The following is a 24035-nucleotide window of genomic DNA, read 5'->3' on the forward strand; positions in this document are numbered from 1 at the left end:
TCCAGGGGAAGACACGATCCTCGCTCTCGCTCACCACGCTCTCTGCTCGCTCGGATGGACGACTTGTTCGGCACGCAGGACTCGCAGCACACCGCTGACCCGGCCAGCGACTTCCTCGCACGCGAACGCGAGCTGCTCGGCGCAGACGCTGGCCAGTTCGCTCACCCCACCGACTCGACCTCGCTCGACAAGGACTACGAACAGTCGGCTGCGGCGTTCCCTGACCTCGACGACGCGGGAGACGACGCGCTCGGCAGCTTCACGGGCGCACCCGTCCAGGCGAGTGGTGGAGCGCCCGCTCAGGTCGGGCACCAGGTGTCGGTGACGGGAGACAACGAGTTCGCGGCGTTCGAGCAGGAGTACCCCGAGATCGAGCTGCCCAGCGAACAGGTGCGTCACTGCGCTCCAGCTTGCGATTCGTCCGGGCGTCGTAGGCTGACTATCCCCTCGTCCCCTCTTTCGGCCCCTCCTCTTCGACCCTTTGTCCGGCGTGTTCATGCTCCAGCCTCACGAAAATGGCATGAACGGCATCCCCCCAGCACCCTCTCCTATCGGCCTTGCCGCTCCCGCTTTCAACCAGTCTGCATCCGCAACTCCCGCTCCTCAGGACGAGGGCGAGAGCGAGTTCATCAAGTCAGTTCCGTCCATTCAGCCGGCATGCTTGCTCTCTCTACAGGAGCAGCGTGTTGTCGACTTTGCTCACCGTAGCTGACTCCTTCCCCCGCGCAGGTCATGGCGAGAGAAGCAGGCGCAGGAGATCGCGAAGCGGGAAGAAGAGGCGGCGCAGAAGAAGGAGGAGACGATCGCAAAGGCGCGCAACGCCATCGACAACTTCTACAAGGAGTACAACGCGAAGAAGGAGAAGGCAATCGCGCAGAACAAGTGCGTCTCGCGCATTCTCTGCCTGCGCAGCGTGCTGACGGGCTGGTGTCTCGCAGGGAGGACGAGGAGAAGTTCAAGACTGAGCTGTCCGACTCGCTCGCCAAGGGCACGACGTGGGAGCGCATCTGCACACTGATCGACCTCCAGGACTCGCGCTCGAAGACGACGACCAAGAGCAAGCAGGACTTGACTCGCTTCAAGGAGTTGTTGCTCAGCGTGCGTCCCAAGTTCTGACTTGCTGCAACGCTGGAGCTGACGTCGCCACGAACAGCTGAGGCGCGAGGGCGAGACAGCACCGGGTGCAGCAGGCTACTAGAGGCGGTCGCAAGAGCTGTACGGACGATACCACACTCTCTCTCTTTCTGTAACGCTGTCTACTGTCTTTACTCGTCGGAGTGCCGCTTCATCGATGCGAATAGATATGCAGGAGGATGCGGAGAATGCTACACTGACTAGGAGATACACCACGACTTGGCACAGAACGGCATATTCGATACAGCGAGGAGACGGGCATGCTCATCGACGTCCGGGCCTGCCGAACGCCTTCATTCCCGCCCTCAAGTCCTTCGCAACCCCGGGAACCCACTTGCCCTCCTTGATCGTCCGCAATTCCTTGAGGATCATGCCGAACGCATCGAGCGAGACGGGGTGTCGCGCCTCCTTTTCGAGCTCGAGCGTGCGGTTGTACTTGGTCACGCCAGCCGGCGCAGGAGTCGTCGACGCCGCCTCGAGCCACTGCTCATCCTCCTCGTCGATCGAGTACTGCATCTTGTGAGCGATTCTTTGGAGGTGCTGCTGCTTCCGCCGAACGTCGACAGGACTGATCGCCTGCAGACGGTCGATGAGCGAAGGTCCGACGCCGTTGATCATCTCCGTCTCGTCGACGAAGACCGTGTACTTGGTGAGGTCGTTGACCTCAGGCGACGAGGGCAAGAGCCTGCCGAAGCTCTTCTCGCGGAAGATGACGGGGATGCAGCCGAGCTGAATGGCCTCGTAAAATGCTCGGCGGGTCGGAGAGTCGCCAGCTGGCATTGGGCAGAACGTCGCGCTCGCCATGTGCTCGTGGAAGAGCGTGAGGTTCTGCGCGCCGTCGACCGACAGCTTGATGTCGTCGAAAAGGATCCGCGACGAGGCGTTGATCGGCGGCGAGTCGACGTAGGACTTGAACTCTTTGTGCAGGACGGCGCGGAGGGCAAAGCCGTTGAAGGGGTCGCTGGCGGGGAGACCCCAGGGGTGCGTAGCGGAGGCGGCGTAGTGGAGCCTGCGGAAGTGAGGGATCAGCTATCGCTACGAGGAACGAGACGAGGTCGGACGAACAGGTAAGGGCGCTCGGCGTCGAGGAAATAGTTGCCGACGTCTGTCTTCTGGCCGTCCGCAAGCTTCGACAGGTGGAAAGCCGTAGGATCTGCAGGATGGACTCGTCAGTTGCGGAAAGATAGTATGAGAAAGACGGCACGCACAAGGAACGTCAATCGTGTACTTCATGCCCTCTCGAACGTTCTTCGGTGCATTCTCGATTGAGACAAAGACGACGCTGTCCCGCAGCTCCTCCATAAGCTCGGTCGTGAAGACGCTCTCGAGGTTACTCCGGATGGTCGCGATCGGGAGGACGATGCGAGGGTAGTCGGTCTTGCCGACGCTTGCAGCGAGGTCGCGGACGTAATTCGTCGTCCGCTCAATCGCCTCCTTCAGCTCGGGCGCTTGGCAGCCCCACGGGTTCGACCACATTTGCGAGAGGAGCGGAAGGAAGATGAAGTCGGGCGCGGGAGTAGAGAGGAGAGACACCGTCTTGGCGTAGGTGGCGAACTTGGTCGTCAGGATGTCGTCGAGGGCGTACTGATCCGTGTTGGCCACCCAGTATGGGTAGTCGGACGGGACAGGGTGCGCAGGACCGAAGGCCGACTTGGTCGTCTCGCGATGAGGACGGGTTCCCCAGCCGCACACGCCGGCTGCCTTGACCATGAGGTTGTTGATCTGCCGCATGTCGGCGACGGCGACTGTCGGCTGGTGGTGCAGGTTGATGTGCTTCTCGTGCTTCTCCTTGACGATTTCCCAGGCGTTCGGGAGGGGGAACTGCCGGGACGGGAGGAGGGCCGCTGCGAACGTCGTGCCGAGCAGGAGGAGGAGGAGACCGTGCCATCTTCGCAAGAGGGGCTTCTTGTTTCCGTAGGCGTCCGTCTCGAAGAGTTGCCGAATGTCCTTCGGTGAGACTTCGAAGATGATGGTCGAGAGGACGACGGCAAGACCGCCGACGACCGAGGGAATGGAGAGCTGGAAGTTGAAGAGGATGACGGAGAGGAGAAAAGTGAAGACGATCGAGACGGAGAGCGCAAAGCCCTTGGCGACGTTGTCGGCGTACTTGATGGCGACTGCGATGCAGAGACCGCCGACCGTCTGGAGGAAGATGACGGTCCAGACGAGCGGCGTGAAGCCCTCGAGGAAGCCGCTGCCAGCCCTGACGACCGGGTCGTACCAGTGCTCGAGCGGGTCGAACAAGCCCTTGAAGTCGAGTGAGAGACCCCCGACGGCGTGGATGTGGACGTCGTTTGCCTGGAAGAAAACGACGAAGAGGCCGATCACCGCGCTGAAAAGGCTCAGCTGGATGTTGCGGACCCAGAGACTGGCGGGCTTGATCGTAGGCGGAGCGACGAGGAGCGCCTCTTCGACAGGCGGAACGACGGGTTTTCGCTTGAGGACCAGCTCAAAGTAGGTCGCGGCGAAGGCGCTCGAGAAGCAGGAGACGAGAACTGCCGTCACACCGGCGACGTAGTTCATCGACTCGGGACTCGCCATCGCCTGGTGTCCGTGTCCGTCCTTTGCGCGCGCCTGAATCGCTCCGAGCTGCATCGTCGCGACGCCAAGGCCGAGGGTGACGAGCGATACCCACTGCAAGGCGCCGAGGCGACGGCCGAGCATCAGGACGGCGCAAATTGCGGTGATGAGAGTTTTGAGCTGGAAGGTGATCTGGAAGACAGGGACGGAGAGGTTGCGAGCGGCGACGTAGCTGCGTGCAAGAGGGTCAGCCGCCTCTTCTAAGCGCAATGAGACGCTCAGACGCACATCAGGTTGTTCTGAACCGCAAAGAGCACCGCAGGAACCGCCATCTTCCACCAGTCTCCGCCGAAAATGTCCTCGAGGAGCATCCTCACGGCGCCTAACCGCCGTCTCCGCACCCACATCTTCGGGTCGTCCAGCAACCGCATGACTTGCGGATCAGGCTTGGCACTCACGCCCTCCATCGAGATCTTCTCCAGCTTCTCCGCGACCAAGCCCGAGATTGGCTTGGTTGGCCATTGAAAGTTGGCGAAGCTGGCGCGCTCGGGGAACTTGGCAGTGTTAGGCGAGAGCGGGCCGTTGTCGAAGGTGATGGCGAGGGAAGGAGGCCGAGTGACGGAAGAACGGCGACGAAGCTGGTTGCGAGAGCCCATGAGAGGTTCCCGTGCGCCGTCTCCTCGGGAGGTGTCGTAGGGGTCGTCTCGCCATAGCTCCTTCTCGTCCTTCGGCTCGTTTTGGATGTACAGTTCGGGCGAGGGGAGGTTATGCCGGGGAGCGAGGAGAGTTGCCCTTTCCTTCAGAGTGTCCCGGAGGGCGAGCAGGAGAGAGAAGACGAGCTTGCCGAGTTCTACAAGGCGCAAGGATCGTCGGCATAACCGTCGGGCAGAAAGAGCTTGAACTCGACGCACCGGTGAGGAGGACAGCACTCGCCGCCTTGTACTGAGCCTGACCCGGTTCGAGGTTCGCCTGCGAAACATGGAGTCTAGCGGACGACAAGAGCCTGTCAGTACACGCTCAGAAGTACAGGAGACGGAAGGAGAACGCACACAATAGCGAGGGCGGTCGACTGGAAGCAGACTGCCGCGAGCGACAAGGACCTTGGGGTGAGGATGGATCCGCTCATGGCGAGCGAGGGCTGCGGCCGTACAAGAGTGACGCAGGTGTACAGGACCAGCCAGTAGCAGCGCTAGCACAGCAGCGGAACGTGAGCGCGGGCACGATGAGGACAAGTGAGCAAGCAAGTCCAGAAGTCGCCCCGCCGAGCGAGGCGCTCGGGCGGGTGTGCGCAAGGCCCAGTGAGACCCCGTCAGGCCGTTTTGGCGTGTCTCGAAGCCGGAAGCGAAGCAATGGCGGGTTGCAAGGAGGGCGCCGGAGTCGGAAGGTGTCGTCGACCAGCCTCCTTGCGGCGTCGAGGGATCTGCAGAACAATGGGTCGTGGCTGGCCTAGCACAATGAACCGGAACCCAGAGTCCAGCCCCTGGAGCTTCTTCAGCGGCGGCGCCAGCGGAGTACGAGGAGGAGAAGCCGAGGGGAGAGCTCGAGGAGCGGATGGCGTCGTTCTGTCGCTGGACAGAGAGCGTGTTCCGCGCCGTCGAATAGCTTGCAGTACTCGCTAGAACCGATCAAACAAGCAGCAGACGAGGAAGCGAGACTTTGGAAGCATAAAATGCAATCCGCGAGAGCTACAAGGGCTGCTAGATAGGAAGGCAGGAGGATACACAGCGAGGAGGGAATCGAGAAGAGCCCGCCAGCGGGACTTGGTCGGCATATCTAGGGGCGAGCGGGAGTCGAGGGGTATATGGGGGCGAGGGCGATTAGGCGTGCTGAGAGCAGGCGAGGCACGTTCCGCCGACGCAAATGCCCTTGCCAGGGATGCTGCAAGCGTAGACGAATCTGTCAGGACCAGGCAGCGTGCGAGGATGCGGATCGCTAAGACGCACCAGAACTGGGTGTTCGCTCCGCCCTGGTCGCAAGACTGGCCGTTCTGGACGCGGACGGCGCCGGTAGGCGGTCTGCAGCGACTCTTGTAGCAGGTGTAGCCGAGCGCGGCGTTGCAGGGCGTGCTGGCGTCGCAGTACGCCTCGGTCGTGTCGATCGTGCAGACGGCTTGGCAGGCGTTGTCAGAGCAGGTGAGACCGGTTTGGCTGGTGGGAGGACACGGTCAGCCTGATAGTCGTGAAGCGCAGTATAGAGGATCGGCGCACCAGCAAACACCTGCGTTCGGATCACAGAACGCTGCGAGTCCTGCACTCGGCGCACAGACGAGCGGTGCGACGGGAGCCTGGGTCGCGCCTGCCGCAGCTGCGGTCGTTCCCGAGGGTGCGGCGTCGGTGTTGAGGATCGTCACGGCGGCAGTTGCGTCGGACGGGACGGCGGACAAGAAGGTCGCAGGGTCCGGGTTGTTGAGCTGGCGGCGCTGGCCCCTGCAAGACCGTCCGTGCCCAGTCAGTCATGACCCTCTAGCTCCTTCGTACGCTCGACGACGCACCAGGCACGCTTCTGGCGGAGGTGGGTGCGAGGCTTGCTGTTGTGGTTGGCGCCGGCGGCGGCTGAACCAACGAAGACGGCGGCGATGAGGAGGAGAAGAGTGGAGCGCATGATGGGTATGGTTGTGAGTCGCTGGGGGAGTACGGCGAGGCGGCGAGAGCGAGTGAAGGAGCGACGAGGGGTCCTGCGAAGGGATCGACGAGGACTGCGAGCTGGAAAGAGCGACTGAGGGTGAGGCGGACGGCGGACGGGGGTGCAGGCGATGCAAGCAGAAACCCAGCGACGCGTACGGGGCAGCAGGCGAGCGTGAGCGTGAGCGGTCGACTCGAGCTGATGAAGACGAGGGAGGCGGGCGACCGCAACGGGGACAGATGAGCGGGTTGGCAGAGACAGTGTCCGAGGTCCAGCCCCTTGCTGGCGAGACAATGCGCCCTGCGAGACACCCTTCGAGCGACATTGACTGGGAGGGAAGGAGGCGACCCTCGCAGAGGCCAGCCTCCTTCATCTTTGCCCGTCGCGGCGACGCTGGCGGGACCGGGCTGGCTGCCGTGCTGCAGTGTCGGAAGCCTCGAAGCTGTCTCAACCACGCCGAGCAGACTGCCCGCCGTCCAATCCCCTTGTCGTCCCGCCTTGTCTCGAACCACGACTGCTCTCTTCGGCTGGTGGTTCTGCGTCAAAGGGATCTGCAGGCCGCTTCTGGCTCCATTCATATCGCCGCGATCAGCTCTGCGACCGGCGTCGATCCGCCCTCGCCAGCCTGCCCGGCAGGACCATCCGCTTTTCCTCCTCACCCATTCCTCCTCGCCTCACGCTTGCTGTGACTTTCGTGCGACTCGTGCTACTGGCCCGAGGCTTTCGCTGTGTGTTCCTCATCTTCCCCTACGCCGGCGCAGGGTCGAAGCCTTTCCGTCCGCCTTCTTCGTGCGTCCTCGTCCGTCCTGCCAATGCCTGCCAATCCTCAAGCTGACCTCGCTTTCAATTCACAGGGCGTCGACTCATACTAGAACCAGGCCTCTGAGCCTCCCACACGCCTATCCGGCACACCGACGCTCCTTCCATGCGGTCCTTCTACCACCTCACGGCGCTTATCGCCTCTGTCGCCCTTCTTTCGTCGCCTCTAACCCTCGCACAAAACACCAACCCGGCTAACAATGCCGCAAGCGGAGCTGCGGGAGCACTCTCGAACTCCGGCACTGCGGCAGGAGCAGCGTCGACAAACGCACCGTCGTCTGCCGCCCAGGCCAACTCGAAGGCCTCCGCGAACGGCCAGTCGTCCGGCGGCGGCGCGACCATCTTCAACTGCGCCGGCGGCGTCGTCGCAGGCATCGCTCACCCGGACGACGACCTCCTCTTCCAGTCGCCTGACCTGCTCGCAACGGTTCAAGGCGGCGCATGCTACACGCTCGTCATCGCGACGATGGGCGACGCCGGCTCGACGGGCGAGGCGTATGCGCTCAGTCGCGAGCAGGGCAACGCGGCGGCGTATGCGCAGATGGCGGGTGTGCCAAACGTCTGGACGGGCGTCAACGCGTCGATTGCGAACCAGCAGATTCTCGTCACGACCCTCGTCGGCGCGCCGCAGATTCAGCGAGTGCACTTTCGCCTTCCTGACGGCAACATGGACGGTTCTGGGTGAGTCCGGCTGGCAAATAGCGCCCAAGCGCAATTCGCTGATCTTGACGGTTCGCCAGATTCGCTGCAACGGGCTACCAGTCGCTCCGCGCCCTATACTTCGGCTCAATTTCGCAGATCACGACGCAGCCCCAGACCGGTCACTTCACGCTCGCTTCACTCAACGGCGCGATCAGCGCCATCATCGGTATGCGCCAGCCCACCGAGATCCGCACGCTCGACTACATGTCTGATTACGACGCGGGAGATCACGCCGACCATCTCACTATCGCTCGACTTTGGGCTGCGGCGGGCGGAAACCACGGCGTGCCGGTGAACGGCTACATGGGATACCCAGTTCAGAATCTCGCACCAACTCTCGGCATGAACGACGGCGCCTTCATCTCCAAGACGAACGCTTTCTTCTCGTACACGCCCTACGACTACCAAGAGTGCACCTCGCTCTCGAACTGCTTGAACACGGGTCGTGGCGAGGCCTACTGGCTTCTTCGGTGCGTTCGAGTTCGCTCCAATCGGAAGCGGGACAGGCGTTCTCGTCGAGATGTTGCTGACGCCGTCATTCTGCAGCCAATACGTTGTCACACAAGACCTTGCCGAGAGGTCGTACATGGGCTCCGCAGAGGCGCCAGTCGCGCTTCCGAACTCTACCAACCTCGCCCTCCAAGCAACCGCAACGGCCTCGTCGCAGTCCAGCATCCAGCCCGCGTCAGCCGCAATCGACGGCAACGTGCAGGGTTACCCTGGCAACTACTCTGCGGAATGGTCGACGGCCGGCGAGAAGGTCGGCGCCTGGCTCTTGCTCTCTTGGCCTCAGCCTATCAACCTCACGTCGCTCGCCCTCTACGACCGACCCAACCAAAACGGTGCGTTGCCCACTTCTTACAACGAAGCTCTCCCGACACTAACGACGTTCGGCGCAGATTGGCTGCAAGGCGGAACCCTACTCTTCCGCGACGGTTCGACGATCTCCTTCGGCGCTCTCGCCAACGATGGTTCGGCGACGCTCGTCACCCTTCCTGGCTCCGTCGTCACCGACGCAGTCTTGATGACCGTCACCTCCGTCTCTCCCGCGACTGGATCCATCGGTCTCGCCGAGATCCAAGCGTACGGCAATGTCTGCCCGGGATGCACGATCGGCAACAACTTCCAGAACTCGTCGGCGACGACGCAGACCTCGACTGGACTCGTCAGCGGCACGGGTGCCTACCAGGACCTCGCCCTCTCCGCCGAAGCCTTCGCCTCTTCCGCCTTTGCTCAGCAAGGTCCCGAGAAGGCCATCGACGGCGTCGTTAGTGGTTACCCTGCCAACTCGTCGGCGGAGTGGGCGTCGTACAACGAAGGCGTCGGAGCGTGGCTGAACATCACCTGGCCTGCGTACTACCTCGTCGACTCCCTTGTCCTCCACGACCGCCCCAACTCGAACGACCAGATCACCTCGGCGCACATCGATCTCTCTGACGGCACGGGCTACGACATTGGTGCGCTGAACAACGACGGATCTGCAGTCGTTTTCAATTTGTCGGTGCCGCTCAACATCTCGTCGCTGAAGCTCACCGTCACCGGCGTTTCGGGGACGACTTCGAGCGTCGGCTTGTCCGAGATCGAGGCGTACTACTCGCAGCCGCAGACGCCTGTCAACCTCACCGCCGTCTCGCGCAACCCTGGCGCCGCTGCTCCCGTCGTCGGTGATCTCGACAACGAGTCGTGGGACGACGACCTCGCATTGCAGAACTGCACGGCGACCGCCTCATCGTCCGCTCCGGGACAGGGTGCCTCCCAAGCGATCAACGGCGTCGTCAACGGTTACAAGGAGGACGGAACGGGCGATTGGACGCAGGAATGGGCGACCGTCAGCCAAGGCGCCGGCGCGTGGATCAACCTCACCTGGCCGTACAGCGTCAAGATCTCGCAGATCGGCTTGGCGGACCGTCCCAACCTGAACGACCAAATCACCGGCGCCGTCTTGCAGTTCGACGACGGCTCCTACGTCTCGACCGGCAACCTCTACAACGACGGCACCTTGACGAACATCTCGATTCCCGGTATCATCACCACGTCAATCCAGCTCACGGTCACCGCCGTCTCGTCAACAACTTCGTCGATTGGTCTGTCCGAGTTTGCCGTCTTCGGGTCTCTCGTCGCCGCGTGCGTACACCCATCTCCGCCCTCGAGTCGCGAGCGAGTCTGACGTTTCTCCCCAACGTAGCAACGGCACGATACTCCCCAATGCCACCGACACGAGCAACCCGGCGTTGACGAACAGCACCCTCCCCATCAACGGCACGCTTCCCCTGAACGGCACTCTTCCTCTCAACGGTACTCTGCCTCTCAACGGAACCTACCCCCTCAACAGCACTCTCCCGCTCAACGGCACCCTTCCGCTCAACGGCACTTTCCCTCTCAATGGCACGCTTCCCCTGAACGGCACCCTCCCGCTCAACGGCACCCTTCCGCTCAACGGCACTTTCCCTCTCAATGGCACGCTTCCCCTGAACGGCACTCTCCCGCTCAACGGCACCCTTCCCTTGAACGGCACCCTTCCCCTGAACGGCACGCTTCCCCTGAACGGCACTCTCCCGCTCAACGGCACCCTTCCCTTGAACGGCACCCTTCCCCTGAACGGCACGCTTCCCCTGAACGGCACTCTTCCTCTCAACGGTACTCTGCCTCTCAACGGAACCTACCCCCTCAACAGCACTCTCCCGCTCAACGGCACCCTTCCCTTGAACGGCACCCTTCCCCTGAACGGCACGCTTCCCCTGAACGGCACTCTCCCCTTAGACGGCACGCTTCCGCTCAACGCAACGTTGCCGCTCAATAGCACGTCGACTCTCAACGGGACGCTTTCGCTCAACGGGACCCTCGCCGGAAACACCTCCTCCATCTTTGTGCCGAACGCCACAATCTCGAGCATGTACAACCTCAGCTCGCTTCTCCCGTCGGCAACAGCGTCCGCAAACATCTCGGCGTCGCTCAACCGCACGTCGGTACCGGTTTCGACGGCTGACAACTCGTCCGCCATCTTCCCCTCCGCGACCGGGTTCAACGCGTCAAGCCTGCTTCCGTCGATCACCGCCAACCTTTCGAGTGCCCTGCCGTCCGCCACCGGCAACGCTTCGTCCAGTCTGTTCAACCTCACAGCTCCAAGCGCCGTCGCAACGGCTTCAGGCAACGCCTCCTCCGCCTCCTCGACTAGCGCATCGTCTTTGTACCTGTCTTCATCGGCTTCGGCGAACGCGTCGAGCGTTTCGAGGAGTAGCTCGGTTGTCAGCTCGACTTCGTCGTCGAGCGCTGCGGCGCCTTCTGCGACATGCGCGGGATCTGCCGTCGCCTACGGACAATGTGGCGGATCGGGCTACGTGGGTCCGACGTGCTGCCCATCAGGGTTTGACTGCACTTACCAGAACCCATACTGTTCGTCTAGCCTGACCCTCCGCTCCGTGATGCGCAACTAACCGCTTTCTCTGCTCTGCAGACTCGCAATGCGTGCAAAGCAGCTCTTCGGCGGCCGCCTCGTCAACTCTCACCGCTGGCGCAGTTCTGCCGACAGCAGGATGCACTGGCACCGTCCCCGCCTACTATCAATGCGGCGGAAGCGGATACATCGGCTCGACTTGCTGTCAGACCGGCTACGTTTGCCAGGTGCAGAACCCGTACTGTAAGTCTTCGCAGTCCGCTTAAATCGCATATCGCAGCCATTCTGACCGTTTCCTTCGTCTCCAGACTACCAATGCGTCGCTAGCTCCGCGGTCACGACGTCTTCCTCGTCGGCCTCCTCCAGCCTCGCCTCCCTTACCCCCTCCTCGATCTCCAGCGTGCGCTCCAGCAGCACCATGGCGTCGTCGACTGCTTCTTCGGTCGGTGCCTCATCCACTCTCTCCAAATCGGCGGCGTCCTCCACGGTCACCTCTGCACCCTCGGCGCCGCCCTCCACATCGAGCATGGTCACCGTGACTCGCTCAAGCTCCGCAACATCGTCGTCTACCTCGTCAAGCGCGACCGCCGCACCGACATTGACTGCCCAGGCTTCGACGGTCAACATCGCCCGTCTTGCCGGCGTCAAACTTTCCGCGTCTTCCTCGATTTCGGCATCCCCGCCCTCGGGCATCAACGACGGCTCGTACGGCGGCCTCACTGCGCTCGGCTTCGGCAGCTCGAAGAACGAGTGGGCGTCGTCCGGCACGACCAAGCAGTGGATCCAGATCGACTTCCCCGCCGCAACGCTCATCCGCGACATTGTTATCTTCCCGCGCGTCAACACCTGGCAGACGGTCACCTCGATGGCGCTCAACTTCACGACGGGCGACGTCGTCACCGCCAGCGGTTCGATTTCGAGTTCCGGTTCGCACGTCTCGCTCGGCGCCGGCCTCGTCACGTCTGGCGTGCGTGTCACCATCACTGGCGTCGGCTGGACCACGACTCAAGCAGGCTTCGCCGAGATCGAGGTGTACAACCGCGCTCCGCCTACGACCGGTCTTCTCGGTACGCTTGGCAACGCCGCTGGCTCGACGCTCAGCGGCATTCTCGGCCTTTTCGGCCTCCGCGCATAGCGGGACGTCCATACCACCTCCTATAGACCCGCGACACCTTGAGGCTGGTCCTCGAGAGTCGCTAAACTTGCCTGTACCGATACCTCCTCCTTTTCCCTCGCTCGTGTAGCCACTCTTTACCCCGGTCCCCTCTGCTGTTTACATACCTGGCTCGACTCCTGTAGCCCCTTCCTCATCTCCCAACGCCGCAAAGCAGTTCATTCCTTCCTCCTTCACTCTGGCCTTCACATCCATCGAGCGAGCAAGCTAGCCAGCAGAACCGGGCTGCTCGCGGAGGAAAACTGAACGAGGAAATGTTTGATATTGCGTCGATATAGGCAGGGTGAGGAGCTAGACAAGGAGTATGTGCGAGTGGTGCGGCGACAGGTCGAGGAGAAGAGGAACGACAAGGCAATGCGAGGGAGCGGCGAGGATCGAGCAAGGAAAGGAGTAACGAGCGGTCTATTGTCGAGATGCGAGTCTTGACTTCCAACGGGATACGACGGCGAGGGATTCACTTCTTCGAGTCGGGCTGCTCCTCCTTGGGCTTGGCGTCCTGCTTGTCACCGTCGCAGACCGCCTTCTTCGCCTGCTTGACCTTCTTCTTGCCGGCTGCGTAGCGTCGGACAAGAGTCGGCACGGAAGACAACGCGAGAGGGAAAGAAGGAGAAGGGGGACGAACCCGAAGGTCAGCACGCTTGAACTCCTCATCATCGAGACCCAAACCAGCCCTTCGCACCTTTCCACAAGTCGCCCAGCAACGAATGACCGTCCTCTCCCTCCTCTCCTTCCTTCTTGACGCCCTTCTTACCCTTCGCCTTCTCCTTCTCGAGGTTATTCACCTCCTCCTTCGCAATCTCCTCAAACACCTCCTTCGCATGCCTCACTTCCTCCTCCTCAACCTCCTTCCCCTCCTTCCCCTCGCGCTTCGGCGCAGAAGTGATGTCGTCCCCCAAACTCGCCCACCACTGTGACTTCTGCCCGCCCGTCTCGGCATCCTCAGGCGGCGGTCGGGCTTGTTGTGTGAAGCCGGGGGCGTCGGTGTCTACTCGGGGCTTTTGAGGGGTGGGAGCGTCGGATGGAGGCGGGGAGGGGGGAGAGTCGGGAGAGGGAGAGGAAGTGAAGGGCGAGGTGGACGAGGAGCCGGGCTCTTCGGTCTCGCGGACGTATTGCTCGAGAATCATGCGCTGGATGGGCGTGAGGGACCTGCATGTCAGAGCAAAGTGTCAGTTCGACCCAACCGCTGGAGAGAGAAGGTGCCGCCCGAAACGCACCTCGGCATCGACACGTTGAACCGGACGATCAAGTCGCCATACTCCTCCTTGTACAACTTCTTCACGCCGCGTCCTCGCAACACCATCTCCTCGCCCGGCTGCGTCCCCTGCGGGACCTTGACCTCGACATCCCTATCGAGCGTCTTGACCGGCGCGCGACCTCCCAGGATCGCAGTGTAGAACGGCACGCTGACCGTCTCGTATAGGTTCGACCCTTGGCGAGTGAAGACTTTGCTGGGCTGGACGTTGATCCGCACGAACAAGTCGCCGTTCCGCCCCTTTCCGCCGATGGGCGCGTCGCCCTTCCCGTCGAGTCGGATCCGCATGCCGTCGTCAACACCAGGAGGGATCTTGACCTCTACGCTCCTCCTCTCCCTGACCTTGCCCACGCCAGCGCAAGTCCCACAGTTCGATCCAGGGGGCGCAACGCTCCCCGACCCGCCGCACGCCGCACACGTACTAGCCATCTGGAACCCGCTCTGGATCGTGAACGTCCTCGTCCCCGTACCGCCACACGAGCCGCACGTCGTCTTCTTCATCCCTTCTCGCAGGCCCGAGCCATGGCAGGTGTGGCAGTCGACGACGGGACTGGTCTGAATCGTCTTGCTCGTTCCCTTGGCGGCTTGGATGAACGGAACAGAGATCGAAACGTCAATGTCGTCGCCAACAGGCTGGGTCTGTCGTGGTCCCGCCGCGCCGCCGCGCCCAAACGCTCCGAACAACGACTCGAAGATGTCGGCGCCTGAAGCGCCTCCTGCGCCGCCGCCGAAGAAGTCGCCGAAGCCTGCGCCGCCGAATGAGGACGTGGCGCGCGCGAAGGCGTCCGAGTCGAAGCCCGGTTGTTGAGAGGCGGAGCCGAAGCGATCGAAGTCGGCGCGCTTTTTGTCGTCCGAGAGGGTCTGCGCGGGAGGAAGTGAGTATGAAGGCTGGTCTACGGTCGAAGCATGGAGATGGGACGCACGTCGTAGGCCTCCTGGATCTCGACAAACTTCTCCTTCGCGCCAGGCTCCTTGCTCGAGTCGGGGTGGTACTTCTTGGCGAGCTGCAGGAGGTCACAGCGTGTAAGCTAGTCTTCTCGCAGCAACGAAAGCGCGGCGGGCGCACCTGGTAGTACGCCTTCTTGATCTCGCTCGTCGAAGCATCCTTTCCTACGCCGAGGACCGAGTACGGGTTCTTTGCGAGCTGTCGACTAGACGCATGGAATGATCGCTGGCCCTGTCACAAACACATACGAGGTTAGCAGGATGTCCGAGGTGTTACATCTCGCGAGGGAAGAAAGAAGCGGAGAGAACCGAGAAGAGTGAAAGCGGGCGGCTCACCTTTGCCTGCGCCTGTCCGGCGGTGATCCAGCTGCCCAGCCGAGTCTTGCCGTGTCTCTGCCTGGTCGTCGCAGCCGCAGCGGGTCTCGAGTACGCCCTCGAGTTGGTCGGAGATGGATGGCGGCGGAGTGGTGCGAACGGGGCGGGGCAAGCTGGGCGGTGGTGCGCTGCGAGTTGTACGATGTTGTGTGTGCGTGCCATCGTGTTCCCACGCTGCTCAGAGTGAGCTCGAGAGCGAGTCGAGCGTTGTCGTCGAGGTCAAGGAGATTTCTCGAAGTCCCCAGGATGACGGGACGCAGAGCGAGCAACAGCTCGCCGGGTAAGCGTGAATAGCTAGTAATCCATGCAATACATTCACATTGCTACTCTCCTTTTCCCGCTGCACTTTGAACGAGGTTGCGAGACCGTCTCCTCGTCTCCCTCATCTCTTCGACTCGCTCTCTCACGCTGACAAGTCGCTGGACTGCGTGCTACACGCTGAAACTGACCGCTTGACCGTGGAGTGTCCGCCCGCCATGTTCTGGCTGTCCGCGCTGCCCTCTCACTCCATCTTCACCCTCCCTTCCCCGTCAACCGACAACACCCTTGAAAACAACAGCCGCCCAAGTGACCGCCTCGCAAAGAGCACCATCTCTCATTCCGCATCAAGCAAATCCCTCTTCGGACTCTCGACCCCAGCTCAACCAGACTCGCCCTCCCGCACTCATGCCTCGACACCGCGACGTCCTGCACTCGCTGCATCCACGTCGCGCACGCACACGCACGACGTCGAGCGGAGACTGAAGGGCGCGAGGACGAGCAGGCTGGTCGTTGCGAGGGGGACGGACCTCGTTGTCGCGGTCGGGAGCGAGTTGAGGATGGCGAGTTTGGCGGAAGTCAAGGCGCGGAGCGGGGCTGATTCTGCGGATGGCGAGACAGACCTGGGAGAGTACAAGGTGCGTTCCGATCTCGCTGTGCCGACTTCGCCTGCAGACTGACGACTGACCCACCCTTCTTCAGGTCCTCGACACCCCCGCAATCAACTTTGAGATCCAACAACTCGTCTTGAACTCGACTTCGAAGCTTCTTGCGGTCGTCGGTGCGCACTCAGTGGTCGTGGTGGTCTTGCCCCGACGAGGATGGGCCAACACGGTGGGAAAGACCATTGAGTGCCGGTGAGTTGCGGGCTTGGCGACTCGTTCAGCTCGTTCACTATGGCAGAGCGTGTGCGCTGATGGAAGTCGTTTCCCTGTGGCCCAGCTGCCTCCCCGTCGGCGCCTTCTACCACTCCCTCCCCGGTTCTCCCGCGATCGCCTCAGCCCTCTGGCACCCCCTAGGCGCCGACTCCTCCTCCCTTCTCCTCCTCACAACCGACTGCACCCTCCGCGAATACTCCATCTCAACCGACGTTTCCGAGCCCTCCCAAACCCTGTCGTTCCTTCCCCAATCCGAGCGGGAGAAAGGAAAGAGGAGGGGATTCGGGTTTTCGGCGGTTGACGAGGGCGCGAGAACCGCGACGGGAATGTGCGTGGGAGAGGGGAAGGGCGATTGGGGAATGATGACGCTTTATGCGGTGATGAGGAATGGGGACGTGCTGGCTTTGTGTCCGTTCTTGCCGAAAAAGGCGTGCGTTCGACGTTTCTTACTCTCGTCGGTGCTCCAACGCTGCGTGGATGACTGACTCCAAGTTTCGGTCGTTCGGGTGCCCAGCGCTATCCCCCCCTCATTCATCCACTCCCTCTCAACCTTCGTCTCCTCTAAAGTCAATTACCTCTCCTCCTCCCTCTCGACGCGCATCACTCCCTCCACCCCCCCAACTTCCGCTCGCGCACAAGAAGCCCTCGAAGCGCGTTACACGACCCAACTCGCGTTCGTCAATTCGCTCGTGAGGCAGGTCCAGAGCGCTACGTCTCAACGACTCTCCGCCTTCGATGCTGCTGAAGACCACGACGAGGAAGACCTCGATGCGCCGGTGCGAATTACAGCTCCCTCCAGACCTGCCTGGCTCCCCACCCTCCAAGGCCCGTTCCTCCTCCAACCCGCCCCATGCGACCTCTCCAACAGCGCCGACGATTCCGCCTGCGACATCTCTTACCTCTCCTCGGGTGAAGGTGGGCTCGGAGTGCTGGTGGTCGCGTATAGGGACGGGAAGGTGGATGTGATGCTTGAGGTGGAGAAAGTTGAGGGGAGGTTTGTGGGCGAGGAAGAGGGACGGAGGAGGGTGGATGAGGGAGCGGTAGTGCTTGCTCGAAGGGGCGGGAAGGGGAAGGGCAGAGGGTTTAGCGCAGACTCGGACGACGACGCCGACGACTCAGCAGACTCAACAACCGACCTCCCGACTCTGGCAGTCTACGAATCGATCGACCTCGGTCTCGCATCCGAACTCGCCTCCTCCGCCGTCTCGACCGAACTCAGTCACAACGCGCCCGTCCTCGTTCGTGATCCGCTCTACTCCGACACGGTGTATGTCCAGCACAAACTCGGCGCGCATTGTTTGTTGTTTGGACCGTGGTTGGAAGAGGTGGGTGAGGCTCTCAGGGTGGATGCGGAGAAGGACGATGCGGGTGGGAAGGAAGGGAGCGAGGTGGAGAAGGTCTTGCGGAAGGGAACTGGGACCGAGGTCTTGTGGGTGCTCAAGACGGTCGGATCGGGTGAGGAAGAAGGCGAGGAGCGCAACCCGCCTGTCGAGGGGTTGGCGATCGTCAACGACGTCTACCTCGGCTACTCGCTCCTCCTCCTCACTTCTTCCCTCCAACTCGTCGGCATCGAGCTCGCACTCCGCGTCGACCCGTCCGCCTCGGCACTCGCCTTGCCTTCGTCGCCCGGTCCTTCAGCCTCGTCAACGACCGACAACAAGGCTGCCGAACCCGCCTACGTCTCGCTCCTCGACACGCCTTTCACCGTCCCTCCCCTCCTCTCGACCTCTTCTCGCTCCGGCGCCCCCGCCATCCCCCGCCTCGCGCCAACGAAACAACCCCTCGAAATCACGCCCGACACGCTCCGCGCCTTCGGCAAACACGTCTCGACCGTCCAAGACGCGATTCGTGACCTTGTCGGAGCGGCGGATAGCGTCCAGAGTCGTCTCGAGTTGCAGATGAAGGAGCTGTCGAGGCAGGTTGGGAAGTTGGCAGAGTTGGATTCGTTGAGGAGCGAGTTGGGGAAGAGTGTCTCTGCGACGGGCCTTGAAGGACGGTTAAGGAGCGTCGAGGAGAAGCAGCGCATGTTGCTCGCGAGGACGGACCGTGTCCTTCAGCGATTGGTCGAGTCGCATCAACCGTCGATCTCGGTTTACGAGCGCAAATGGTTCGACGAGCTCGAGAGGCTCGAGGGGCAGATAGTCGGCGACGAGTCGGGCAGCTTGGAGAGTCGGACGAGGAGGCTCGAGGCGATGCTTGAGGCGCTCAGGCCGGGTTTGGAGGAGTTGAAGCGGAAGGAGGCGGGAGGAGGCGTGCAGGGAACGCCCGGCAGGAGAGGCGGGATGGGCGAGGCGCAGGTCAAGGCGCTCGAGGCGAGGTTGGCGGAAGAGTGCGTTGCCGTTCTTACCTTCTGCCCGGTGGTTCGGTGCTGACGTACTGCGCCCACAGAGCGAAACTTATTGCGGATGCGAAGCGCAAGGTTGAACGGTTGACGAGCTCGCTGTCCGCCACTTCGCTCGCTGCGTAGCTTCAAGCCTCGAGATGCAAAGCACAGACGCACAACAATACGAGCTTCACTGTCCAGCGTTGAGGTATCGACGGCGGCAAGCAAGGATGGTCGTCGACCGTCTCATCCTCCTCACTTCCCCTTGCTCACCCCGCTCCTCTCCGCTCGGCTTTCCCTTCCACTCCCTACCTGGATCATCGCTCTCCTGGCTCGCTGCACCCGTCATGGCTGCGATAAGGCGAGTCGGCTATCGCGGCAAGGCGGCAAGGACGGAGCCGCCGCAGACGCAGCTCAAACTCGGCTTCTCCTCGCTCGCTGCTCTCTCCTTGGACGTCTGGACTCGCTGTGCTACTTCTGTCAGCTCTTGTACGATTGCACGACGCCTCTCGTGAGTCCCGCGAACCGCCCCTTCACCGGCGAATCCTCATCGCAAGAAGCGTGGTCAGGGTGAACGGCTCTAGTCTAGAGGAGGCTGCGTACCTTGAGCAGCGTACTGACGACCATCATTCACCGCAACGCACAGATTAGCTTTCCATCGAGCCGCCTTCGATAACCTCGACTCCCTCAGGACAACTCCCCCTCTTCGCCCGTACGGTCACCGAGTTCCACCTCGCCTTCCCTGCCTGGACTCGAAACTATCGAGTGACGCCATGTCGCGCTACACCGCGGAGCAAGTTACTGGCTGGTTCGGGACGGTGCTTTGGTGCGTTTCGAGGTCCTCCTGCTGCTCTTTAGATCGGTCGACGCTGATCGTGCCATTCCCTCCAGGTGCATCCAGCTTGTCCCGCAAGTCTACATGAACTACCGGCGGAAGACGACCGAGGGACTGTCGAACCTGCTCTGGTGCGTTCGGCCGAGGGAAAAGCCGTTGGCCTCCTTCCGAGTTAACTGTCGATGATGCAGCGTCTGCTGGATGCTTTCGGGAGTTACGCTCGGCATCTTCGCCATCGTCGAGAACATCAACATCCCAATCAGTGCGTGACCTAACGTCCTGCCCGATGCCCCTCCTGCTCTGAACCAACAACTAACCTGCTTCTTAATAGTTGTTCAGCCACATTGCTACGGGAGCCTATGCTTCCTAATGCTCTGCCAGATGTTCTACTACGACCGCAAGTGGCAATGGTACGCCGCGGCCGGAGCCTTCGGAGCGTACGCTTGCGCGGCGGCCGGGTTCGAGGTCGGGATGGTCTACGCCAGCAGGGTGCGTCTGCCCTGCGCTTCCGAAGCCTAAGAAGCAGCACTGACAAGGCTCAACTACGCACAGGCCGTCGAAGACCGCGGTAGCAACGGCCTCACGATGCTCTGGGGCATCCTCTCGGACGTCTTTCTCGCCGTCGGCTTCATTCCGCAGTTCATCGAGATCTACAAAGCGCGCGAGGTCTACGCCCTCTCGTACACCTTCCTCGCAATGGACTCGGCCGGAGCGGTGTTCTCGATCGTCTCGCTGGCGATGAAGACGACGTTCGACGGGATCGCTTTCACCGGCTACTGTGCGTTGCTTCTTACGTTTCATCCCTTGAGCCCTCGCTGATCTCCAGCTGAACTCAATGCGGCAGTGGTCGTCCTCGTCCTCGAAATCGCCATCTTCATCCTCGCCCTCATCCTCAACCCGCGCGCCCGTCGACGCCGAGCAGCAGCGGAAAAGAATGGCGGCGTCGAGGTGGGCGAGTCAACGCAGATCGCGCCCGAGGCGAGCGAGTCGGGCATGCCTTTGCCGTCGGAGAAGGTCGTCGAGCGGGGTCAAGGGGCGAAGGCGGGCGCAAGGGAGCGCAAGGAGGTTGAACGGCATGAGACAGTGGAGAGCGGGATGACGCTGACGGAAGAGGGGCGGGTGGGCGAGGAGAAGGCGCATGTACAGGCGCGGGCGCAAGGAGAAGAAGCGGTATAGACGGAGGGAGCAGCTTAGAACTCCTATAGACGCATCTTGCATTGAACAAGCATCTAATTTCGTGTCTACGTCTGTCTTTGACGCAAGAAACGGCGAGACGAACCTGAGAAGGCCGGCCTCTCCTTCACATGTTCGGTCCGTAGCGAACACCTCGTCGAGCCAGTGCCTCCGTAAGCTGTGTCGTAACGACTGTTGCCTCAGGCGGCGTGCTATGTAGCTTCGGGGTGAGTCGGTCGACCCAGTACGACTCCTTCGCTTCGTCCCAACATTCCGCCAGCATGGCGACGAGCGGATCCCGCAGCTCAGCGTTATGACACGACGCCATGGTGTAGACCTCGTAGAGGGCGGTCAAGGGCGTGACTTGCTCGAGGACGATGGGGAGAGCGAAGGCGGCGAGTTCGTCGAAGCCGAGGATTTTGGCGAGGCGGAAGACGGATGTGGGCGAGACGGGCAGAGGGAGGGAGAGGTCTGGTTGTAGGGGTACTGAAGGTGCGTCCTCAACGGGGAAGCCGTCGTCCTCGACTTCGCTGTGCCACATTGGCGCGAACGAAATGAAGCCCGACTCTCGCCAGACAAGTACGGAGAGGAACGTCGTCCAGGACGCCTCCCTGACGGTTGAGAACTTGGACGGCATATGCGACTCGTCCAGGTGGCCGAACTGCGGATTGCCAAAGTTGCGAAAGACGTCGTCGCGCTCGTTGTCCGAGTCGTCTTCGACCGGATACCAGGCCTCGGGAAATCGGTTCGCCGCGAGTGGGCGCCGACGATTTGGGTCCTGGAGCTCGTCCTCTAAGAGCGCAAAGAACGGCGAGTACTGGTGCAACCGCTCCTCGACCCAGATCTGCCGTTCAGCGCTAGGAAAGTCGAGACATACATTGTTCCGGCGAGGCGTCTGGAAGTAGGCTGCGAAAGAGCGACTGTAAGCCTTTCAGCGGTACTAAGAGTGCTTGGGTTGCGCACTCGTTGCAGCGCGAGCGGCGAGGCGCATCGCGTCGTTGGCTGCCGGGTCTTCGAGCGTCGCCTGCGCGTAAACGTCGTCGTCCTTTCTCCCGCGAGCGTTCTGTTGACGTCTCGGCATGTCGCGCTGGTGTCGAGCTGAGCGACTTAAGGATGATGCGAGCGGAGTCCGGAGGAGAGGATGTGGGGCGGAATGGCGCAGACTGGCGCGCTGGGAGGACGAGCAGGCTGCGTGAAAGAGCAAGCGAGCGAGCAAGGAGAGGCCCTATGTGGCGCGCAAATCGGAAGGGAGAGTCGTGAAGAGAGGCAACTTGCGGGCCCTGGTGGAACTCCTTCAGCGACTTGGTCGAAGCGGTACTCTCGACAGAAGCTACGTAATTCGAGGGCACACCACGTTTCGTGAAGAAGACAGATCATTGCAGCGGTGTGCGAAGGAGCACAAAGAATCGAGAAGGTCGCCAGCTCGTCCTCCTCACACTGCTCTTGCGATCCCGCGCTGCACCAACGCACGTCTCAGCTGCATCGTCACCTCCTGTCGTGAGGGATCCGCAACGAGTGAGAGCAGGTGGTTCCCAGCCGCCTGATCCTCTGGAAATACCTCCGCCCAGTTCTCGACGACGTACTCGACGAGGTTGTCGATGATCTCCGCATGCTGTTGCGAGGACAAAGCGTAGAGCTGGAGAAGGGCGTTCTGAGGCGTGATTTGGGCGAGGAGGCGTGCCATCGCTTGCTCCGCTAGATCTTCGAGCTGAAATTGCTTCGCGAGGCGGAAGACCACTTTGGCGAGACTGCCGGAGGGTCAACCATTGTACTCTGGAGTGGGAGAGGTTGATGTGTGATGGGAGGTCGCGGTTCAGGCGTGATTGGCGCGAAGAAGATGAGGCCCGTCTCCATCCAGACGAGGACGGCGAGAAAGGTCGAGTAGGCCGAGTCGTCGATCCGTACCATCTTCATCTTGCGCATGTACCCGATGCTCCGCTTCTGCCCCGGGAGCCCGCGGTGGACATAAGGTATGTCCCGCTCGTCGTCCGAATCGCCGGCGTACCAGTTCCACGCCCAGTCGGGTGGCGGCAGGATGGGCGGGTGCACCGTGGAGGTCTCGATCTCCTTGTTGCGAAGGAGAACCTTCAAGTAAGGCGATTGCTTCGATAGCCGCTTCTGGTTCCCCCAAAGCTGGAGGCCGACGTGCGGAAAGTCGATGCAGACGTCGTGCGGCGTCCCGTTCCGACAGAAGCCTATGTTCGAGCAGTTAGCAAGTGAAAGGCCAAGAAGAGCGAAGCCAACGCACTGGTCGCCAAGCGAGCATAGTTCGCTATGTCTTCTGGCACATCCACCTCCTGAGGCGGCTGAGCGGCTGCGGCCCCCTCGGGCTGCTCCTGCGCTTGCGGTGCCCAAATGAGATGTATCGCGACCGAGTACTGACCAGGTCTGGGCGGTTTGTGGGCCGAGGCGTAGAAAGTGATGCGGGAGGCCGGGGGGAATTGACTTGGACCCAGCACGAGCGACGAGAGGCACTGGCCAGCGGAGTCGTGAACGGAGATTGAGCCGCCGAGTATGGTGCGGGAAGTGAGATCCGCATTGGGTCCGAGTTCGATGGGGAAGGCTCGTAGCGCCTCGTCGCACGCGATTCGAAGGCTAGAGGCTGGCGCCGGCGCTGGCAAGGGCACCTGCCGGAAGATTGGGCAGAGGTGCATCGTCACTGCTGCTGAGTACATGTCCATGATGAGTGGCGAAGGAAAGAGAGAGAGAGTGCGAGGCCGCGTCGGCATGTTCGCCAGGCGCGACTCCTGTCCTGGTCGACCCGAGCTCGAGCGGGGTCACGTCTGACGCGTTGAAAGTCGATGCGAGATTAGGATTATCAACATGAGTAGAGTAACAGAAAGCGGCCGTTATCTGCGACGCGAGAGGTTAGCGCTTCTCGACATGCGAAGGCGAGCAATCTACGCACCGCCGAAGAAGCCAAGTCCAGAAGAACACCGTCATAACAATCCCGAGAAAGACCATCCCTACGGAGAAGACGACGAGGGTCAGTCGCGAGGTGTCGGAGATAGAGCGAGGGGAGTCGTCGACGCACACATGCACCACTGCCCGCCCTGCCGCCGTGCCATCCGCTGCATCTTCTTCATCGTCCCGCCTAGTAGACTGCCAGTCTCGCCGAAGGTGTCGTTCTGCATGGGAAGCCAAACGGTGAGCGGGACCTGGACGGAAGAGACGGAAGGCCAGACTTACCATGCCGTTAAGCATCTTCGTGGAGTCTCGCACCTCGTTGCCAATGCCAATGGTTATCTGCAGGGGAGAATGGAAGCGTCAAAATGCGTTCCAGAAAGCAGGCAAGTCGCGGGAAGGGAACGTACATTCTTGAGCAGCTTGACTTTGGCGCTCAGACCTTCCAGCGCCTCGTCATTCTGTCCCTCTAAACTCTCGGCTGTTCGGTCGGCTGCGTAGCGTTCGGATGGGCGGTTGTACATGGGGAGCGGGGACGAGGACCGAGACGAGGAGAAGAGGGCTGTGCGGTTCGGGTCGCGGTGAAGCAGTCCGCCATTGCTGGTGGAGCGCATGAAGTGGGTCAGTGCCGCTGCCAACAACTCCCCATTGAGGACTCGTCGAGGGATGATGTCGAGTGGAAGAACGGGGACTCACCGGAACGCGCTGCTCATTGCGGGTGTCGTGG

The 24035-nt window shown here is 61.8% G+C and overlaps 9 protein-coding genes across 9 annotated transcripts; 4 read left to right on the forward strand and 5 right to left on the reverse strand.

Moving 5' to 3' along the window:
- Positions 1–54: 54 nt before the first annotated feature.
- On the forward strand, positions 55–1198 carry RHTO_07269 (clathrin light chain; the record flags this gene model as incomplete). Its single annotated transcript, XM_016420927.1, has 5 exons — positions 55–390; positions 506–633; positions 730–882; positions 939–1098; positions 1154–1198. The coding sequence occupies 5 exons, from the start codon at positions 55–57 to the stop codon at positions 1196–1198; spliced, it is 822 nt and encodes a 273-aa protein (XP_016274654.1).
- Positions 1199–1398: 200 nt separating this feature from the next.
- RHTO_07270 (UDP-galactose translocator, glycosyltransferase family 47 protein) lies at positions 1399–4780 on the reverse strand (the record flags this gene model as incomplete). The annotated part of the gene is made up of 6 exons (XM_016420928.1): positions 1399–2143; positions 2200–2287; positions 2343–3886; positions 3943–4504; positions 4566–4639; positions 4704–4780. 6 exons carry the CDS (start codon positions 4778–4780, stop codon positions 1399–1401), a joined length of 3090 nt encoding a protein of 1029 aa, XP_016274655.1.
- A 691-nt stretch (positions 4781–5471) lies between these two features.
- RHTO_07271 (uncharacterized protein) lies at positions 5472–6255 on the reverse strand (the record flags this gene model as incomplete). The annotated part of the gene is made up of 4 exons (XM_016420929.1): positions 5472–5532; positions 5598–5801; positions 5862–6080; positions 6146–6255. The coding sequence occupies 4 exons, from the start codon at positions 6253–6255 to the stop codon at positions 5472–5474; spliced, it is 594 nt and encodes a 197-aa protein (XP_016274656.1).
- A 946-nt stretch (positions 6256–7201) lies between these two features.
- RHTO_07272 (Carbohydrate-Binding Module Family 1 protein, cellulose binding protein) lies at positions 7202–12326 on the forward strand (the record flags this gene model as incomplete). Its single annotated transcript, XM_016420930.1, has 6 exons — positions 7202–7776; positions 7836–8267; positions 8344–9921; positions 9983–11190; positions 11252–11434; positions 11500–12326. 6 exons carry the CDS (start codon positions 7202–7204, stop codon positions 12324–12326), a joined length of 4803 nt encoding a protein of 1600 aa, XP_016274657.1.
- A 493-nt stretch (positions 12327–12819) lies between these two features.
- RHTO_07273 (molecular chaperone DnaJ) lies at positions 12820–15099 on the reverse strand (the record flags this gene model as incomplete). Its single annotated transcript, XM_016420931.1, has 6 exons — positions 12820–12917; positions 13045–13511; positions 13580–14478; positions 14541–14621; positions 14684–14794; positions 14899–15099. The coding sequence occupies 6 exons, from the start codon at positions 15097–15099 to the stop codon at positions 12820–12822; spliced, it is 1857 nt and encodes a 618-aa protein (XP_016274658.1).
- Positions 15100–15413: 314 nt separating this feature from the next.
- On the forward strand, positions 15414–18540 carry RHTO_07274 (nuclear pore complex, nucleoporin 88 family protein; the record flags this gene model as incomplete). Its single annotated transcript, XM_016420932.1, has 5 exons — positions 15414–15833; positions 15898–16052; positions 16138–16503; positions 16588–18402; positions 18462–18540. 5 exons carry the CDS (start codon positions 15414–15416, stop codon positions 18538–18540), a joined length of 2835 nt encoding a protein of 944 aa, XP_016274659.1.
- Positions 18541–19169: 629 nt separating this feature from the next.
- On the forward strand, positions 19170–20407 carry RHTO_07275 (Cystinosin/ERS1p repeat protein; the record flags this gene model as incomplete). Its single annotated transcript, XM_016420933.1, has 6 exons — positions 19170–19222; positions 19288–19362; positions 19423–19493; positions 19563–19720; positions 19784–20009; positions 20076–20407. 6 exons carry the CDS (start codon positions 19170–19172, stop codon positions 20405–20407), a joined length of 915 nt encoding a protein of 304 aa, XP_016274660.1.
- A 124-nt stretch (positions 20408–20531) lies between these two features.
- RHTO_07276 (uncharacterized protein) lies at positions 20532–23085 on the reverse strand (the record flags this gene model as incomplete). The annotated part of the gene is made up of 5 exons (XM_016420934.1): positions 20532–21310; positions 21368–21502; positions 21875–22152; positions 22410–22599; positions 22653–23085. The coding sequence occupies 5 exons, from the start codon at positions 23083–23085 to the stop codon at positions 20532–20534; spliced, it is 1815 nt and encodes a 604-aa protein (XP_016274661.1).
- A 187-nt stretch (positions 23086–23272) lies between these two features.
- Positions 23273–24021, reverse strand: RHTO_07277 (BET1, blocked early in transport 1; the record flags this gene model as incomplete). Its single annotated transcript, XM_016420935.1, has 5 exons — positions 23273–23370; positions 23439–23532; positions 23594–23650; positions 23719–23908; positions 24005–24021. 5 exons carry the CDS (start codon positions 24019–24021, stop codon positions 23273–23275), a joined length of 456 nt encoding a protein of 151 aa, XP_016274662.1.
- Positions 24022–24035: the final 14 nt, after the last annotated feature.

This window comes from Rhodotorula toruloides (assembly GCF_000320785.1).
Source record: "Rhodotorula toruloides NP11 unplaced genomic scaffold Scaffold6, whole genome shotgun sequence".
NCBI classification, from domain to species: Eukaryota; Fungi; Basidiomycota; class Microbotryomycetes; order Sporidiobolales; family Sporidiobolaceae; genus Rhodotorula; species Rhodotorula toruloides.